General features: G+C 38.7%; 1 protein-coding gene across 1 annotated transcript; it reads left to right on the top strand.

Annotated features, from left to right (window-relative positions):
* The first annotated feature begins 488 nt into the window (after positions 1-488).
* On the top strand, positions 489-4,738 carry LOC755175 (5-hydroxytryptamine receptor 1A-alpha-like). The gene is made up of 3 exons (XM_030976122.1): positions 489-1,616; positions 4,118-4,188; positions 4,459-4,738. Exons 1-3 carry the CDS (start codon positions 489-491, stop codon positions 4,736-4,738), a joined length of 1,479 nt encoding a protein of 492 aa, XP_030831982.1.
* The last annotated feature ends 15,333 nt before the right edge of the window (positions 4,739-20,071 follow it).

Raw genomic sequence — 20,071 nt, 5'->3', positions numbered from 1 at the left:
TCAGAACTGAGATAGCAGATATTATCAGTAGCCGGAGAAATGATTTACAGTTGAGCGTCAAGTTACCGGTGTATTAATAGACTTCTATGTGGTGGTAGTCCAACGACCATTTTCATAATTGTGTAGCTCTACTGTTGCCGCCATTTTCTCGAGCTGGTAAGCTGCTCTTCACTTATTCATTATTGTACTTTATGGTCTATTTCCTGTTTATACAGTTCCTATGGCTGGTCAATGAAGAGTATTGTATATGCATTGAACAATTATCATTTTGTGATCACTCAAATCAAAGGCTTCAGACAAGGAATCGGTTTATGTTTATATTTTAGGATATAAACACCGACAAAATTAGAGTCAGACTAAAGTGTGGTCGTCATTCGTCAACAAAAATTGTTTGGAGTATATTAAATGCTGTCTTAACCTTCATACATGTTCATCATCCATTTGTTGCTTTATCAATTACAATTTTGCTTACCCTTTAGATTTTGAAAATGGAGAACACAACGTCTGTTTTCAGCGCTACATTTGGCCCAGTGATGACGACAGAGTCTCATCAATCGACATTCAACCCTTCTGTAAAGGCCAAGATTGTTTTCTGCATAGAGCTCCTCCTGGCGGTTGTGACTGTTGGAATGAATGTCTTTATCCTGTTAGCGTTCCACATCGAGAAAAAATTGCAGACCTACTCCAACCAATACATCCTCAACATCACCATCTCCGATATTCTCGTGGGGTTTATCATGGCTATTCGTAGTACCTTGGCCCTCTATGACAACTGGATATTTGGTACATCCCTCTTTTATGTCTTTGTCGGCGTCCAGAACACCCTCCTTGGGGTCTCTGTCCTCGGTGTCATTGCGATTTGCATGGACCGTTACGTTGCAACCTGGTACCCGATTCAACATTTCAAACGAAAGAACAAAAGGATCGCTCACTTCGTCAATGGTATCACCTGGCTGTTGTCCATCTCCTTCTGGATACCTATCGCGACAATTTGGGACTTGGTAGATGGAGTAGAATCGAATTCACAGAGTATAGTCTTCAGCCCAAATTACGGTAAAAACGTATATTCTATTGTGGGCGTTACACTCTGTCGAATGATCATTCCCTTTGTTTTGATAGTAACTCTTTACGGAAAGATTTTTCTTCGAGTCAAAACCAGAGGCAGCAAAAAACTTTCTAAAAGATTTAATCGCAGTCTCAAAGTTGGAGTTGAGACTGGAGCTATGGCTACAAAGGAGCGTAAGATGAACCCTTCGGTTTGTTGGACAGAACGTCAAGATCAGTTGATTGAAGAGAATAACTGTGCGTCTCTAAAGAAAGCATGCAATACGACTCAAAACCATTTCGCTGAAGTCTCTGTCAATCTTAGTGAACAAACCCAAATTCAGACCAATAGCAGGGAACATCATGCAAGCATTGTTGATATTGCATCGTCGTCACAAGAGAAGACACAGCAGATAACAGATCAAAGAATAACGACTGTTTTCACGGCAAAGTCGTCAATTCAGCAAAACCACGGCAAAGCTCGTCAAGTACCATCTTCTGAAAACAGTAAAGTTATGCTGACTTTGACCTTCATCATAATCGTTTTCATTGTGACGTGGTTACCAAATGCCGTAAGTTTAATCTACAATAACGTTTTGACCAGTGATTTCGTGCTGAACGAAGTAACTCGATGGATCACCTTCAGCAACAGTCTGCTCAATCCTGTTGCATACGCCATGGCACAACCGTTGTTTCGTACTACTATCTTACGGATTGTAAAATGCCGAAAATGAGCGATCAATATGTAAAGGTTTTTATGATTGTGTTTGTAGTGAAGTGACTCGCTTGATACATAACGGTGAATGCTGAACCTACAGAATTCTGCCGCGCATGCTATGACAGCACTGTCATAAAGATTGTTAGATGTCGACGGTAAGCATTCATCCTCCTGTCTTCGAATTGTACTTCTTGAAATTACCAAATAAATGCACTACTATGAACAGCCTTATGAATGCTGCTGCTTATGCTATGGCGAAGCCTGGTTTCGTACCACGGTCTTGAGGATAGTAAGATTTCGACGCTACATGTTCAAATATGTAAGGATTCAAATTGTGTACTTCATGGAATTACGTACTGAATATTCTTTTGTAACAGCATGTTACACTCTTTTGTCCATATCTTGGAATAACCATTGTTCTTTTCTCGTGAGATACTGACAAGGATGAACTTTATTGAAATTATTTTTATACGAATGGAGCTATTCGATGGCTAACCGTCAATCAGCTTGTTTAACCATTTACCATATTCCATGGCACAGCCGTTGTTCCGTAAGTACTACTATCGTAAACATTTTGGGATGCAGATGCTAAGCGTTCACTCACCTATCTCCGACTTAACACATGCAGAAATAACTTAATGTATTCACTCGCTGAAAATAGGCCTATGCTGCACCATTACGAACATTCTGTTAAATGCTGCTGCATAACATAGGAAAGCCTTATTAAACGTCTAACTGTATAAAGGCTTCGATATTGTACCTTATTATTCGCATATTATTCTTTCCTAACAAAATTTAAACCCTTATGCCAGTGTCATGGTACACAGTATGATGGTACAACCGTTGTCCTGTTCTCGCGGGATGCTAAAAATGACGAACTTCAGAAGAGTCTAGGATTTCTATAAAATTAAGTTTCTTGTTGCCTGTATCGCCAGGCACAGTTTATTCAATTCTCTTCTATATGCTATGGTACAATTGTTGTTCCAAACCACCATTTCACGGGCTGTGACATGTTGAGGAAAACGATAAACTTTGTTAATGTTTTAAGGAATGCTTGCTTGCTGAATTCCATATGGTACATGTAGATATCGATTTTAATTTTTAAATATGCAACAAAGCTGAGATATAATCGGAATTTATCAGATGTTTCATGATCAACAGAGGCTGTGTAGACTATGGTGTATGGCAGGGGCGGCGTCGCTTCACGTGCGATATTTGGAAAATGAGGGGTAACAATGTCCTCTCTTGTATACCACATTTCGGATTATGATAAAACACCTCCATAATTTTGTTAACAGTGTATTTTTTTAATACAATGTATTTGATTTAATTCATTATTTGTGGGTGATTATATATGTATTTTATGTTTACCTAGTTTGCATGCTACATTTTATTTTGTTCAAAAATGCAGAATTAAAATCAAACAAACAAATGAACTGCTTGTGGCGACTTCGATCTAGAATAGAGGAGAGGGGTGGCACCGTACCCTTCGGAGTAAAACAAAGTCGGTGTTTTAAAGGCACTATGTAACAGCTGCACTGCTAAAGCCACGGTAATTATGCTGCATTATTGTAGAGCGCTTAGAGACTTCTGACAAAGTAAGTGTTAGGCGCTATATAAGCACTGTAATTATTATTATTATTATTATTATTTGCAGGTCAAAAAAAATGAAAAGGTTAAATTCCAACGGCATTTGAAAGATAATACTAATTTAGAACTTCCCTAAAAAGGTGGGGCTCTACGAATCCAAAATGACCAGGATCTGAGTTAAAAAAATGAGGGTTTGGTAGATAGATAGCTATAACAAAAGAGAGAGAGAGAGAGAGAGAGAGGGGGGCGAGAGGGGGGAGAGAGTGGAAGGGGGGGGGGGTAAAGAGAGAGATAGAGACAGACAGGGATAGAGAGCTGAGAAAAAGAGACACAGAAATACACACGCACACTATCTCTCTCTCTCTCTTTCTCACACACACACACTTTCCCTCTCTATATCTCTCCCTCTCTCTCTCTCTCTCTATCACACACACACTTTCACCCTCTCTATTCTCTCTCACATACACACACTTTCACCCTCTCTATCTCTCTCTCACACACACATACTTTCACACTCGCGCGCACACACACACTCCACATACTCAATTCACTTCGTCACGATGTATAAACATTGTTAATAGGTGCATTAGGTCCATGTGTTTAGGTCGATTTAGTGGGCCGTATGCATAAAAAGTAGCAATTGCTTGCAAGCGATTGCTTCAAGCACAAGCAATTGCTTGGCAAGCAAAAGATCAAGCTCAAGCAATTGCTTAAATCCGTATGCATAACATTTTGCTTGTGCTCAAACCTTTTGCTTGCCTCCAGCAAGCAATTGCTTACGATCTCAACAATAGCGACGTCACGCCGGTGCGAACATCATTCATGGGAGAACAAAGGCGGGTTTCGCATACTAGTAGTGTATTCAAATGTCATGCGTGTGGGGTAGCCTTTCCTGACATGGCAGTATAACATTCCAGGATGACATATTTCAGAACAAAATGAGAAAAAAAACACCGATACATGCACACACAAGCGCACACCCAAATACACATACACACATGGCATGCATATACTAACAAGAAAAATACGTATAATACACGTGACTGTACTGAAGGGATTTTACATGTAAGGCAGACGTGTGTCTAATTTTCCGCTAAATCTGATAGGCCTACAAGTGAGAACATGGCGTCAGATGGTGAGGAAATTAATACAACTGACCAAGATCTTAGTACCCATTTGGTGGAGATCATCAAAGAATTCCCCATATTGATTGAGAAATGTCAGCTGCCGCAAGCAAAGGAAAAGAAAACCCTAGCTCTACAGCAGGCAAAGAACACGATCATGGCCAGTATTGGCAAGAGGATGGATGAAAAACAAATTATGAAAAAAATTGCCAACATGAAGACAAGCCTCAAGAAGAAGACTGACACTAATCAAACAGAATAGTTTCCGATAGGTCTCGGGAGCAATTTCTTCTCGATTTATTCTACTCCTGTACAACTTTGGTTTTTCTCTAACGAGCATAAACATGATGCTTAACCGCGAACGTCCCGATTAAGCAAGAGCTCAAGCTGCTATGACGGAGCTTGAAAAAACGTAAGCAATTGCTTATAAGAACAAGCAAAAGGTTCGCTTTATGCATACGTTTTTAAGCAATTGCTTGATCTTTAAGCAATTGCTTGCGGACATCAAGCAATTGCTTGTGCTTGCTAGCAAAAGCATTTGCTTGCAAGCAATTGCTTATGTTTATGCATACGGATTTAAGTAAAAGGCTAGCACAAGCAATTGCTACTTTTTATGCATACGGCCCAGTATCTAATCAAATCAAATTTAGTCAAATGTAATTCAATAAAATCTTTTATATTTTATTTTTTAACATAATCCCCCCCATCTCTCCTACTGTTCGTTTATGCCTCCGTGCATTTATTTTCTCTGTAATTATGTCATCGCTATAAAAACCGTATTATTTTGGTAAGATAGAGGGGGAAGATTGAGTTTTTACCGTGATTTAAAAACATCGTTGTAAAGTATCAATGTCAGGTTTTAGGGCAAAAATTGGTTTATTACACATCAATTTTTTACTCTCAAATGATTGGTACTGTAAAATTTATCTGATAAAAACATAGGCTTCATTTCGTTGTTATCTATGATATCATTAACCTTTAAATCATAATACATAAGGGGAGTATCAACAACAAAAATCCCCTTGTATTAGGTTTCCTCCTTGTGCTTAGAATGTTGAAATACTGAAAACACCGATTTTAGAGGAGGCTTAAAACGAAAATGATGTAAACGTTGTATTTAGTTGGGATTTTTGGTTGCTCTTTCCCTTTCTCTCTCACTTACTTCTGTTAAATCGACAAGATATAATATTTGCGATCATACATACCATCTGTAATCCTTCTTGACTCCCTATACACACAAATAACACAATATACACTTTATTTATTATGGGATAGCTTGACAACGACTACTGGAAGCCGGCCGTTTATTTTGTATAACTGTCGTCGTTTCCTTCAGGAAACTGGCCGAACATGGCCCAGGGTTAAAGACCAGAGGGAAAACTAAACGAGAATAAAAACTCTGGAAAACCTTATGACACATGTCGTAACATAGCATGACACAACGCACTTTCATAGTAAATAAAAGTTGTCTCGTTGAAATTGCAAGCTAGAATGATTCAATTACACACTAATTGATGCCACGCCCTATAGTCTTCGTGCGGCCCTAACTCGCACACCTGTACGAGCTGCCTTTGCAAGTTATCTTCCACCGGGGTAACAGCCCCGGACGCGTTATTTTTTCCGGCGGCACAGGTTGGGGTTAGGTGCGTGTTGAGCCTATAGGGTTAGGGTTAGGGTTATATCAAGACCCCCTTTTTAAAGCCCCAATCTGTGCCGCAGAAGAAAATAACGCCGGACCTAACATAAGTACGCAACATAAGTATAATTTTTAATACAATCATTTTTTTCTTTGCCTCATCAGAGGAATTATTGATTATATATGCATAGTTACATTCAAAGATTGAATCATGATTAACAATTAACGTCTAATACGATCATGTTATCCACTACGTATTCAAAACCACAAAGATAAAGGTGGAAAGTTGTATTTACAGTGAGATATATTTGACAAGTTTGTTTGATTTTCTACATATTCCTTGATTGACTCGAGACAAAATTTACAGCCTGACACATTCTTATGCAGAAAATAACGATAATATTTTTCAAAATTCCTTTGAAATTCTTGTTGCTCTCCTGATAATGTTCGATCGTCGTCACACGAGACACATTTTTTTATAGCAACTTCACATTTTTCTCTACCGAGTATTTACTAACGGCTTCTTACATAGCTCTAATATCCGTCAGGCTTTGACGCTCATTTACTTAGCCTTTACCTAGCCAAACTTTCTCATGCTGAAGTATTTAAATAGCAAACATCAAAACACGCTTGACGCTATTAAAGCCATGTGGCTAGCTTCATAAGCTGCCATTTCAGAGGGCTACGTAGAATTTTGCGATAGAGTTGGCCTTTTTGTAATGGAATTGAATTTCGCAAGAAACTTGGCTGTCCATAAATAACAGTGAAGTGCTCATCGTTCAGTGAGTAAGTTCTCTGGACAGGCAAATACAAACACACGAAAGTTCCTTGGAATCTTATTGAACTGCTGAAACAACAAGTTATTAGAAACCCTATAATACAACTACTAACATACATGCACATGTAGCTAGTATCTCGATTCATCGTTCATTGCTCATTACTCACCTAGAATACATTCAGTGGCGTACCTACGGGGAAGGCACGAATGGCAAACAAAAAAGGTAAGAGCGAGGGGAGAGATGAAGGAAAAGGAAAAAAAACGTGATATAACACAAAGAGAAAGATTAATCTAAAACGCTTTTCAAATATTATTATATGATGCGAATCAGTAATGCGGGGCAACATAATAATTCTTAGATGAAATATGTTGTTAAAGCTTCATTAAACAATTATTGAAAAATACTTTGGGGTAATCTGATCGGCATCCTTGATGTATTTTAAAGCAAAGGAGTAAAACAAGTGGATAGGAGTAAAACATATTTGATATAAGGGGGGGGGGGGAGACGGGAAAAGTATGTTTGTGTGTCTGTTTCTCTTTAAAAATGAAAATTTCTCCCTCCAGGCCTAGCCAATCTGCCCCGTCAATAGAAAACATCTAGTACAGCGTTTTTCAACCGGGTAGCCGCGAGAGTATTATAGTTAGATTAAAAATACATTTTGTAATAACGTCGACCTTATGAAAACGTAGTATCAGAAACCGCAAGATGCCCAATTATATATCATTTTTGATAGTTTGATAAGAAAATAATAACTAGTACAGTGTCTTTTTTTCATCACTCGCTTCACTCCCTCCCAACATTTAGAAACGGAGAAGTATTAGGCAGCGAGGTCCATGAATATCCCCAGATGATGATATGACAATATCGGGCAGCAAGGCGCCCTAATATAACATATTCTATCGGTGTATCGAAATTAATTATACCACAACAAAGTGTCTTTTAAACTCTCGTTAGCCTCACTTTTCTGAAAATTAATAAATCAAGATGATTCCTGAAAGCGAGATGACTGAATATATAATTTTACATTTTATCCATTTTATGTGGGATCCGAACTGTATATTTTCGGGCAGGAGGCCCTCTAAGCCCTCACGCGAAAGATTCGTCAAAATTCCTTGGTTTTATCATTGACAATAAACTTTCTTGGAAAGAACACAATTTATATTTAAGTAAAACACTATCAAGGAACATTGGAATAACCAATGAATTAAATATGTCGTTTCCTAAGTATATTTTGAAAAGTTTGTACTCGACGCTTATCTTGCCTTATCTTAACTATGGCATACTTGTATTGGGACATTCGTTTAATTACCAGTGGGACAAATTGTTGATACTTCAAAAACGCGTCATACGAATAACATGCCACAATAATAGTTTAAACCACACTAATAGTTATTTTTTTAGAAAATAAAACATTGTTGTTTAAAGACGGTTGTTTTAAAAGGAGCTGTTGTTCAGTGGGGGTTGTTTACACCAATTGGGTTGTTTAAAGAAAGTTGTTCAAAAAGGAGCTGTTGTTCAGTGGGGGTTGTGTACAACAAAAGGATTGTGTAATGGGGTATAATTTGGGCTTGATACTCTGAATAACTGCACCACTACTTCTGAGTCTCTATATAGGTATATTATATATGAAGACTATTAGCGCCAAAACAGTGCCCATTTTGCATGAGCGTGCATGCACGCACGTATAAACTGCATAGGGATGCATGCAATCTCTATGGCAAAGAATTTAGCACACGTTAAAACTGCGTGCGCGATCAGTGCCGCACTGCATGACGCGACGATTTTAAGTCTACCTATATTCTGATATTTGCGTACAGATACTGACAATTTTAACTGTGAACTTACGCTATAAGTTAAAAACTTCAAATTGGTTAATAGAAAAGTGATTTCAATTAAACCATTGAATCCCCAGTCACTTAGAAGCGCGTCGGTAGCTTGGTCGGCCATGATGTGAAATAAAGCTTTCAGCCAACGGACACTTTACTGGCACGTGAAACAGGACGTCATATGTAAACAACACTGTCTAAAAGCTCTCGTATAGTAAATATAGCAGTCATTAAATTTTAAACAGCGAATGTTCAACAAAATTACTTTCGTTTTGAGCAACATTGTTTACAATTTGTTCAACTGTTGTTTAAGATAGTGTACAACTGTAAGTGAACATCACTTTTTTAAGCAGCGTTTTTACTGTGTACACAGACTGAGAACTTTACTAAAAAAACAACTTTGATACATTGGTCCGGTGTACTGGAACTTCTTGGATATGGTGCTCAAACAGCTGCCCAATTGAATTACTTTTAAATATCACTTATAAACATAAACTTCTTCTTCAGTATGAAAATGCTTAAGAAGGTCATCATGATGGAGACCATCGTTATTATCAACACTTGCTGGTTGGCTGCACCACACACCCATTTATGTTCTTCTTTAGTTTAGTTTTTTGTTTTATATATTGTGTAACACACGTATTATGTAAAGCGAACCTTGATTATAGGCATAATGCTGCCAAGGTTTCCTCCTCATTACTGCAGATTATTGTTAGCATCATTTGTATTTAATGACTTGCATAAAAATCGTTTTTACTCTTGTATCTATCGCGTATAGGTACATGTTTTGTTCCCTTGTATATGCGTTACTTTGTAAATTCTTTTCATCTGCAGTTAATGTGGAAATAAAACCTAAATAAAAAAACCCCAAAAAAGTCCGTCCGTACGTCTATGTTTACGAGCGATGAAAAACGAATCATCTTTGATGATTTTTGCCTTGGATTGAGGTGACGTGAAAGTTGGAAAACGCTAATCTATTAGAATAAAGACCCCCCCCCCCCATGACTGAGCCCACACTACGCCACTGAAATACAATATCCTCACAATTTTCTCTCTTTTTTTTTTCTTCTTCTTTTTTGGTAAGACGTACCATTTGTTTACAGTCTTGAACATTTAATTTCGTTTCATTCTGCAAGAATTAATCCCGTTGATCCATAGCCGTTGGAAACGAGCTGCCTTTCAGTTTTATTCGGATGAATGCGATGGTTAGTGTTCGAACTACTAATATTATTGAATGCAATGTTTCCGAGGTAAAGGCTCGTTCATATACGACGCGGTAAACTCCCGCAAAAAAGCGGCTGCGGTTTTGTACTGTTTTACGTGTACATGAATGGCAACTGCACGCAACAGAGGTTCTGTGGGTATTCACTGAGCTCTGTCTTATTATTTGTCATTAGTCATTTATCATTATACTTCATCATCAATTCTTGTTTTAAACGTCGTGGTTTATGTCGCGACGTATCTGAGGTTTCAGATGTTACTTTCATATGGTGCGAACCGCACAAGCCGCTGGCGCAGAATCCTACGTAATGCTACGGTCACAAAGGTTCGTACGAACGGTAATTTCGTACGAATCTCCCTGTTTTTCCATTGTCTTCCCGAATTTCCATTGTCTGAAAATCGTTCGTACAGCGTTCGTAGCAGTTCGTAATGGCATTTGTGATCGAGGCTTTAGCTAGGTAAATGACGCCCCGTATGCAACGGGGATAGCACAATGTATTTCTTTGGGCAAGTCACTAGTCAGCGGAATATCGTTGTCATCGTTGGCACTTCAGAATCCGCAGAATGTTCTTACGGAACAGAGGTTGCGCCATACCATAGGCGATAGGGTTGATCAGGCTATTCAAGTAGGTCACCCAGCGGGCAATCTCAGCAAAGTCCACATTGTTGGACACCACATAAATGTAAATGACGTTGATACTGTTGGGTAGCCAAGTTATGAAAAAGGCAGCTGTGACGAAAGTAAGAGTACGCATGCTCTTGTTGCTGTCGCGTGAGGAAAGACGATCTTGTCGGCTGCTGCTGCAGGAGTCCTTGGGACGTGATGATCTTGAGATGGCGTAGATTGGTAGCTCCTGTTGAAGAACAGACCGCATAATGTTGCCATTGTTCTGCTGTTCCACAGTTTTGTCAGGTGATTTACAAGATGACTTTCTTAAAGTATTTCTTTGAACATCTTTGTCCTTAACGTCATTAACATGTCCGGCGTTGTCGTTCTCGAATGTGTGATCTTCGCAGTCTATCGTATAATTATCTCCGGTTCGTTGACGTTGTATTGTAGCCACAGGTTTTTCTTCTGATTTCATTCTTGGCCTTAACTCAAATCTATTGGATAGATATTTGCTTCCCGAGCCTTTTATTCGGACAAAGATCTTGAAATAAAGGGTGGCGATGATAATGAAGGGAAAAGCTAATCTGAGAATTGCAATTGCCACTGTGGAATAAATGGAATCACCGTAATTTGGAGCAAAGTAATCTTTTACATCCTTCGGAGCAGGTGGTTGCACGAAGTCCCAGATCACTGAAATAGGTATCCAGAAAGACATGGACGCTATCCAGGTGATGCCGTTGACGATGTTCGCAACTGATTTTCTCTTCCTTTGGTAATGACGAATCGGGTAATACGTTGCCACATAACGGTCCAAACAAATAGCAATGATACCCAGGACAGATACCCCGAGAACTATATTCTGAACACCAATAAAAAGGATGGCGAGGACGTCCCCAAATATCCAATCGTCAAAGAGGATGATTGAACAACGGATGGACATAACGAACCCCACTAGAAGATCAGAGATGGTAATGTTGAGGATGTATTGGTTGGAGTACGTACGCAACCTTCTATCGATGTGGAGAGCCCTTAGAATCAACAAGTTCATGATAATAGTCATGACTGACAGAAACAGTTGGATGCAGAAAATTGCAATGGACCTGCCAGATGGGTTAAAGGACAAGAGCGCAGACGTTGGTGAAGTCGTATACTCAAGCGAAGCATTGAAAACGTACGTCGAGACCTCCGTAGCCATGTTATTCTAGAAAATCTGCAATGGAGGAAACACAGAGATAAATAATAATAATAATATTAGAGATAAATAATAACAATAATATTAAAATATATATATATATAAAATAATAATAATAATAATAATAATCATTACCAAAAAAAACGGTACTTATAAAGCGCTTTCCACCGAAGTCTCTGACAGGTTGTAGGATTCAGGATTACGTTACTTATATTTCGTGCTGATGAAATTAGATACAGCTGATAAGTCCATTGCTTGAATGGCAAAAATATTCCTACAATTTTTGCTTTGAAATTTCTGTAGCATAATGCTAAGTGTAATCTATTCCTATTTGCTAGTCCATATTTTCCCCGAAAATAGGAGAAGGGCGTTCCGTCTTATTAGATAACAGATATTTTTGCCAATGCATAAACAAAATGCTATCTAGTCAATTTCAGTACAGATTTGTATAAGCTTAATTTCACTTGCACATGCACTTTAGAGGCTCAAAACAACATAAGGAGAATTTAGGTTACATTGCAAATGATTATTGTTAAAATCTCATTGTCTGGATATCTTAACATTCTTATCGTTTTCATTCCAGAACTAAAATACTAAATAACGAAAAAAAAATAGTGAGGCGGGCCGAGGAAAAAAAAAGGTAGGAGGGGACGAAAAACTAGGGAAAGTTTTAATTTGGCCTATTGTTTAGTATCGTATAAAAGAATGCGTAAATCAATTGTAATTTGAATCTTCTTGTAACGAACCCTATGCCATAATGTTGATTGGACATTAAAAATCAATTTGAATTTCTCACTGAATAAAAACAAGATTAATATATACATACAGTATGACAGCAGCTTACCTGTTATTTGCGATGATAACTCGCCCTCTAACGCAAATGATCACAGAGAGCTTGCTTTTATTCGTCACTGTGAAAGGAACTACACACGGGGAAATTTGCTTTGCCCCGCCTCCTCCTGAGTGATCCTGAGCTCCGGTGTCTTGCCATGAAGCAAATAGTTTATTGACAGAGGGGTATCATGAACGCGACGCACCGTGCTCTGGCCTGAAAGGTGGTTGAAATACGAATGGGAGAGAATCTAATGAAGCCAGGATTTTGACAGCTAGCAATGATGGGCATTATAGTCATGTGAAAACACACTCGCTTCAAATTAAATTTGGATTTAGCTATTACTGATAACTTGGTGAGAGATGTGATGTATCCTCCCTCTCCCTCTCTCTCTCTCTCTCTCTCTCTCTATCTCTCCCTCTCCCCTCTCTGTCTCTTCTCATGAACAACAAATAATTTTCCCCTTATTAGAAAGGGCGTGAGTTGGACATGCGGTCCGCTTCGCTTCCTCGCTGACTTTGACGTCTTTTGGGATGGTGACGTTAAATCTTGATCCCCGGACGCAAATAATCATATCTAATTGATAAAGGTCTGAAGAATTTTTTTTTTTCTCCGTACATGCTAAATGAATTGAGCATCTCGCTTTTACCTCTTTCAGAAGTTCTCTCACTTCTGTTATGTCTCCAGGGGCGTAAATCCGGGGGGGGGGGGATGGGGGGCTGCATCCCCCCTGGTTTGAAGTAGGGGGGGTGGCCTGTACAATCATCCCCCCCCCCCCCCGATTTTACCCCAAAAAAGAGAGGAAAAAAAAGGAAGAAGAAGAAGAAGAAAAAATGTGATTGTTTCAATAGCAGCATAATGCATGAGAAATGAGTTATTTTGTTTATGTATAGCCTACACGTATACAGTATGTCACAATAAGGAAACGTCAAGGCTTCCGCGCTTCGCGCGAGCGGGGGAAACTGAATTCAGATAAATAGGGCTTATTAAGAGTCGAAAACGGTGCAACGAATCGTCTTCTTCCTATAATAATAAAATCAAACGTCTAAGCTTTTCACGCTTCGCGCGGGAAGGGGAAACTGAATTCAGACGAGAATTAAGAGTCGAAAACAGTACACTCAATCGTCTGCTTTCTCTAATAGTTTAAGGAAACGTCAAGGCCTTCGCGCTTCGCGCGAGAGGGGAAAACTGAATTCAGAAAAATAGGGCTTATTAAGATCCGAAAACGGTGCAACGAATCGTCTTCTTCCTATAATAATTAAATCAAACGTCTAAGCTTTTCGCGCTTGGCGCGGGAAAGGGAAACTGAATTCAGACGAGAATTAAGAGTCGAGAACAGTACACCCAATCGTCTGCTTTCTCTAATAATTTAAGGAAACGTCAAGGCTTCCGCGCTTCACACGAGAGGGGGAAACTGAATTCAGAGAAATAGGGCTTATTAAGAGTCGAAAACGATGCAAAGAATCGTCTTCTTCCTATAATAATTAAATCAAACGTCTAAGCTTTTCGCGCTTCGCGCGGGAAGGGGAAACTGAATTCAGACGAGAATTAAGAGTTGAGAACAGTTCACCCAATCGTCTGATTTCTCTAATAATTTAAGGAAATGTCAAGGCTTCCGCGCTTCGCGCGAGATTGGGAAACTGAATTCAGATAACTATGGCTTATTAAGAGTCGAAAACGGTACAACGAATCGTCTGCTTTCTCTAATATTTTAATAAAACGGCAAAACTTCCGCGCTTTGCGCGGGAGGGGTAATCCGAATTCAGACAAAGATTAAGAGTCGAGCACGGTTTAACAAATCGTCTACTTTCTCTTATAATTTAATTAAACGCCAAAACTTCCGCCCGGGAGGGGGGAGGGGGGAACTGAATTCAGATAAGGATTTACAGTCGAGAACGGTACAGCAAATCGTCCCCTTTTTATTATAATTTAATGAAACGCCAAAGCTTTCGCGCTTCGCGCGGGAGGGGGGGGGGATTTATTCAGACAAGGGTTAACAGTAGAGAACGGTACAATAAATCGCCTTGTTTTACTAATAATTTAAGGAAACGTCTAAGCTTCCGCGCTAAGCGTCTAAGGTAGGCCTATCACCCACACACCCCTAATGAGCGAGCGTGTGAGTGTGTGTGTGTGTGTGTGTGTGTGTGTGTGTGTGTGTTTGTGCGCGCGCGATCGCGCGCGCTTGCGTAAATTAGTGTGGGCGTGTGCTACTACTAGTATGTGATGGCTATCGCCGATCATCCCCCCCCCCCACTCCTCGGTACGGATTTACGCCCCTGTATGTCTCCTCATTTCACATATTTCACTCTCCCTCTCTCGATCTCTCTCCATTTAATTATCACTCACTCTCTTTATTTAATTCTCCCTCTTTCTCTCTTTCTTTCTTTCTCTCTCTATTTCATTCTCCCTCTTTCTCTCTTTCTATTTCATTCTCCCTCTCTCTCTCTCTTTCTCTCTCTCACTTTCATTCTTATTCTCTCTCTCTCTGTTTAATTCTCCCCGTCTCTCTCTCTCTCTCTCTCCCCCACCTTCTCTTTTTCTTTACGATTCCAACTCTCTGTCATTCTTATTTTCCCTCCATGTCCTACGCTCTATAGTCATAAAGTCTCATGAGCTGGTGTTTTTATTTAATGCACCAACAATATATATGCTTTATGAAGTTCTAGACAAGCAGAAATTGAACTGTCAGAATACGACATCCCCGTATTTACACGAACACATTTATTCCACCTGCAATCTTATTTGAACGGACTTATTGCTTCTGATAAGGATACATTTTGATATTTTGAATTGACTTAAAATACACGATCCTTTCATTCTGATATTAAACCGACGGATTTTACGGTGCAAACTAATCAGAGGGGTAAACACGGAAAACGTAACAAAATAGACCAATAACCCAAAGAACACGCTTTTGTCGGAAAAGCCCTGTGTAAATTAAATGTCTGTGTGTCATATGCAAGAAATGGAAGAAAACATTTGAATGGAGTGGCAGTAGACAGCAGCAGTGAAATACAAGAGGCAGTGAAATGTTGGTAAGTGCATGGTAAAGGGTAAAATGAAAAGAGACGGAAAATGTTTAGACAGGTATATGATGCGACGCAGGAAAACATTAAGCTGTTATGAAAAATGTTGTAATGAATGTTAACACTAAACGAAGTTTTTTTTGCTTTACGATTTCTATTAATTCAATTGTTATAGACCTAAAATTAAAGATAAATGTGAAGAAATACTAGATAGTACAGAATAACCTGACTGGAAAGTCAAATAGTCATTGAATTTATTAGTATGAAAGAAAACAGAAAAACGGAATTCAATTTTAAGTTGTTACACAATTTAATACCAAAAAGGTTTAATTTATTCAAATGGGAATTATGTAACGATCCCTTATGTTCATACGATGAGTTACACGACAATCTTCATTTATTCGTAAAATGAAAACACACAAGATTGTTTTGGTTAATATTGGGAGACTTTTTTTGGAAACTTTACAATGTTGATTTTCTTTCGACAAGTTCATTTTATTTAAAGGTCATAACTTGACAAACAAAAAGTTCAAAAGTTTGAATTTTCATATCATATATGCCAAATACGCAGTTTACTCTATCAGAAAATCGCAAACTTATGTTTCACGAAGTCTCTATTCTTTACGCTTTCAAAAGATTAATCCATAAACGTTTAAAGATCGAAAAGTATTGTAAAACAAAAAAGTTATGCATTTTTGAAAACACAGTAACTCAACAAAATGAATCATGTTTTTATTTGATTTATGTCAGGATGCTAGGATATTAGTCAACTGATTGTATACGATTGTTTTATTTGTTCAGAACCATAACAAATAGAAATGTAGTGAATATTTAATTCATAGGGTTGAAAAAAAAAGATTAAATGAGGGAAACTCTGATGGTGATCGGATTATCAGTCACACATCGCAATTAAAATTTAGTTCTTGACAGTACATAGATACAAAAAGAGATACAACAATTTAGTCTAATGCAGTACAATCAAGAAAGATGGAAATTGGAAGGAAGTACTTCAAATTCATGGTATCATGTACTTATCTAGATAGAGTTCATGGCTTTAACGAAATTCTCAATTAAGTCAAAAGTTGTAATTGATGAAACCCTGACCAGTTCGAAATGAATTGAAAAGCATTGATTTCATACCATGACATTCATTCGTGAAGCACGGACAGTCGTGAGTGATCATATTTGCATTCAGTCTTAACTTGGCCCCTAAATATAAGTATCATTTACATGGACATGATTAAAAACGTCGCTCATCAGTTAATTTAGTATGTGCGATAGTTGTAATCCATCAATCATGAGCGACGTTTTTAATTATTATTATTATTATTGCTCACGACTGTCAATATTTCCCGAGGCGACTAATTTTTTGTTACTCTCTATTTTTAGAGTAATAATAACTTTTTACATGATATGAAATTAAGTTAATTCATTTCTTGAACTGCATTTACGTAAAAGATAAAAAGCTGCCTATAATTTTTTCGGGTTAGTTAACAGTGCCGTTTGTGATAAAGGAGTTATTTGCAAATGTGTTACTGATGCACACTAGTTTGAATTCAAGCTCATTTTTTTATTCATTTTAAATTTATTTAACCGTTTTCAAAACATTGAAAATTCATACAAGGCAGTTTCCATTGAATGTCATGTTAAAACTTAAAATTACAATAAACTTAACAAGATTATATCACTTACAACTTTGTAATTTAATTTTAATGTCTTCCATCATATTACACTGATCGTTGGTTAAAGAGGAGCAAACATCCTTACTTTAAATTTGAGTGGCGAAGGTGGGCACGTTGCCCACCCCAGTCGAATAGCGACAAATAAAGATAGAGAGAGAGAGAGAGAGAGAGAGAGAAAGAGAGAGAGAGAGGAAAGAAAGAGATTGGCGGATTGGCGCATGTGAGGCAACGTAAAAGAAGATTACTACTGGCTTAATTAGCCTTTTGAAAATATATTACATGGCTATGTAAAACTTAATTACTTCTTATTCTATATGTTCTATTTACTCAATGAAATATGCAAAAGTTCACTACAAACGACACTAAAATAAAACTGCTATGAAGAAGAATAGATTCAACTCCCAAACCCAAAATGTAGCAACAGATGAGGGATGTAGTTTATACTGAGCTTGATTTCAAGCCCCTTGTAGTCCTACTACTAAACGCACCACGCTCAGGTTCCTATTTGATATAATTAACATATACATTTTATTTCTATAAATTTAGATGATATCTACCGTTTCATAATATTTCATATATTTCAGACACTGAGTGACTTATAATCTGGTTTATGTTGACACTCTTACTAAATTTCTGATCCAGAGAGGTCGTGTGCTTTTCGTTTGCCTCCAGAACGTTTCCTGCCGCAGTCGGTGTTCCTGAAGAAAAAACAAAACACGAAGAGAAGATTTATGAGATGAAGGGTGTGGTTGGTTGAGATAGGAAAAGGCGCAGAATATACTAGTTCGTAATTAGCATTATCCACAGATCTTTGAAACTAGGAGAGACGAAGAAAGAAAGTGGTATTTTATATAACCGAATTAAGTAACCTTACCTTCCCCAGCAAATGGTGATGAGGGCATTATATTTTGGTTATAGTTCTACTATAGTAGTCATGATACGGGGCTTGGAGGTTAATATTTACAGGTGTCTTTATTAGAACAAAACTGCGTCAGGATTCAATATCATGATCCATCTTCTGAAATGGTGGTCTATTCTCAAGACTTACACAATATCAAAACAATGACTGCAACGATGACCAGGGCGACGATAACGGGGATGATGAAGACGACGGTGAAACGGAGTCCCAAATTAACATTACCCTCCTCGTCCTCGACCACGCCGCTGGCCACTTCCAAGATCGTCACGTTGGCCTCTCTCGAGATAGCGTCGATGTTGGCCACGATGGTTTCATAAAGGGCTTCCTGACTCAGGTAGCCTGGAATGTGTCAAAATTAATTTAGAATAGATGTTTATCTACTTGGTAAATCAATTTGTTAACATCTTGAAAATACATGTTTGAAATCTCGTAATCTTCGCTAATGTACAGGCAAATGTAAAGTTGAAGTCCCAAACCTAAACCCTGGGTCTCCTCAACTGCAAAATGTTTTTACAGTAGCCGCATCACGAAACTTTATCAGATCTCCTTCCCCATTTGCTCGATCCATTTCCCTAGATTTTGTTTCCGGATTATTTTTAAGCGCCCCGGGTCCCTACCCGCTATGCAAGGTGCTTGCGTAGATATGTTATATGATTTCGACTCTTGGAGTACTTGTTCTGATACTGATATAATATGCTTACAAGGCACCATTTATCTTTTTTTTAATTGTTAGAGGTACCACGGGTTTGGTTCGGTGGCAAAGATAAGGCGCTCAAGCGCTTCGTGGAATCTATTTGTTTCTCCCTTCGAGTTGCCAACTACCTATCCTGGTTTCAGGCGTGGATCTAGGATTTCTTAGGGGGGGGGAAGGGGGCCAAAATTTGAAATCGATTTGAAATTTAGTGTGCTGAAATTTGAAAATCGTGCCGGGGGGGGGGGGGGTAGTGAGCACTATTTTTTGGGGGGCCCTCTAAAATTTGAAAAATCGCACCCCTCCTTGAGCGCCAGGGGGGGGGGGCATCTCCAAAAAAGGTCAAATTAACCTGTTTCATTACACGGTTTTTTTCCCCAGGGGGGGGGGGGGGTGGAGCCGGGCCCCCCGGCCCTCCCCTCTGGATCCGCCACCAACTGGTTCAATGTCTTGCCGTGGCAGGAATTTAAAGCCTCGCATCATTCGTCAACGATGCCCTCTTTTGATGTCGTATTTTTAAAATGAATTAAGACTGAATAGACAAATGAATATATTGATATAGAAATATAAATGAATAAACAAATAAATAAATGAATGAATAAATAAAGAACAAAAAAGGTAACTTCCCTTTTCCTCAAGAACACCACTTACTATATTTTACAACTATTAGGAGGGTGCTTCGATTTGGGAGAAGATTCACCCTAAACGTTTATAAGTATGAATAAAAACATACCTCCTGGGGAAGTATCCGTCTGCCGTTTGGCCCTTTGTGTTTTAGGCGATTGTGGAACACTTCTTTTGGAAATGGCTTGCAGGTTTTCACTGCAGAGCTGACTGGGCGTTGGGGGCGTGATGAGCAGCATGACTGCGAAGGCTGTGGTGGGGTAGCCAGGCCGTTCCTCCGGGTAGCCATCGGCCACGGACACGTGGTTGCTATCGACGTAACTCAATCTCATATCGCTGTGAAGGATGGCAAGAGAGAGAGAGAGAGAGCCAGAGAGAGACATATGGAGAGAAAGAAAAAGAGACAGACAGACAGAAAGACAGAGAGAGAGAGAGAGAAGCCGCATACATTGGAGTCAAATAGTTTTTTCCATTTTAGTATTTGCAGATTTTTCAATTGAAAAATGTTGTTATTTCTTGATTTGTTGTGCCAACAGCAGCATAGCGTGACATGCGAT

The sequence above is a fragment of the Strongylocentrotus purpuratus genome, unplaced genomic scaffold (assembly GCF_000002235.5).
Source record: "Strongylocentrotus purpuratus isolate Spur 01 unplaced genomic scaffold, Spur_5.0 spur5_scaffold_8, whole genome shotgun sequence".
Taxonomy (NCBI): Eukaryota; Metazoa; Echinodermata; class Echinoidea; order Camarodonta; family Strongylocentrotidae; genus Strongylocentrotus; species Strongylocentrotus purpuratus.
The sequence above is the reverse complement of the archived record's forward strand: the minus strand, read 5'-3'. Positions and strand labels throughout refer to the sequence as shown.

What these genes read in the sequence shown, in the direction of transcription:
- LOC755175 (XM_030976122.1), top strand. Translation starts at nt 489, where the DNA reads ATGGAGAACACAACGTCTGTTTTCAGCGCTACATTTGGCCCAGTGATG. An exon ending in TGACGTGGTTACCAAATGCC is followed by an intron (nt 1,617 to 4,117) that starts GTAAGTTTAATC and finishes GCTTGCCTCCAG; the next exon opens with CAAGCAATTGCTTACGATCT. An exon ending in TCATTCATGGGAGAACAAAG is followed by an intron (nt 4,189 to 4,458) that starts GCGGGTTTCGCA and finishes TAAATCTGATAG; the next exon opens with GCCTACAAGTGAGAACATGG.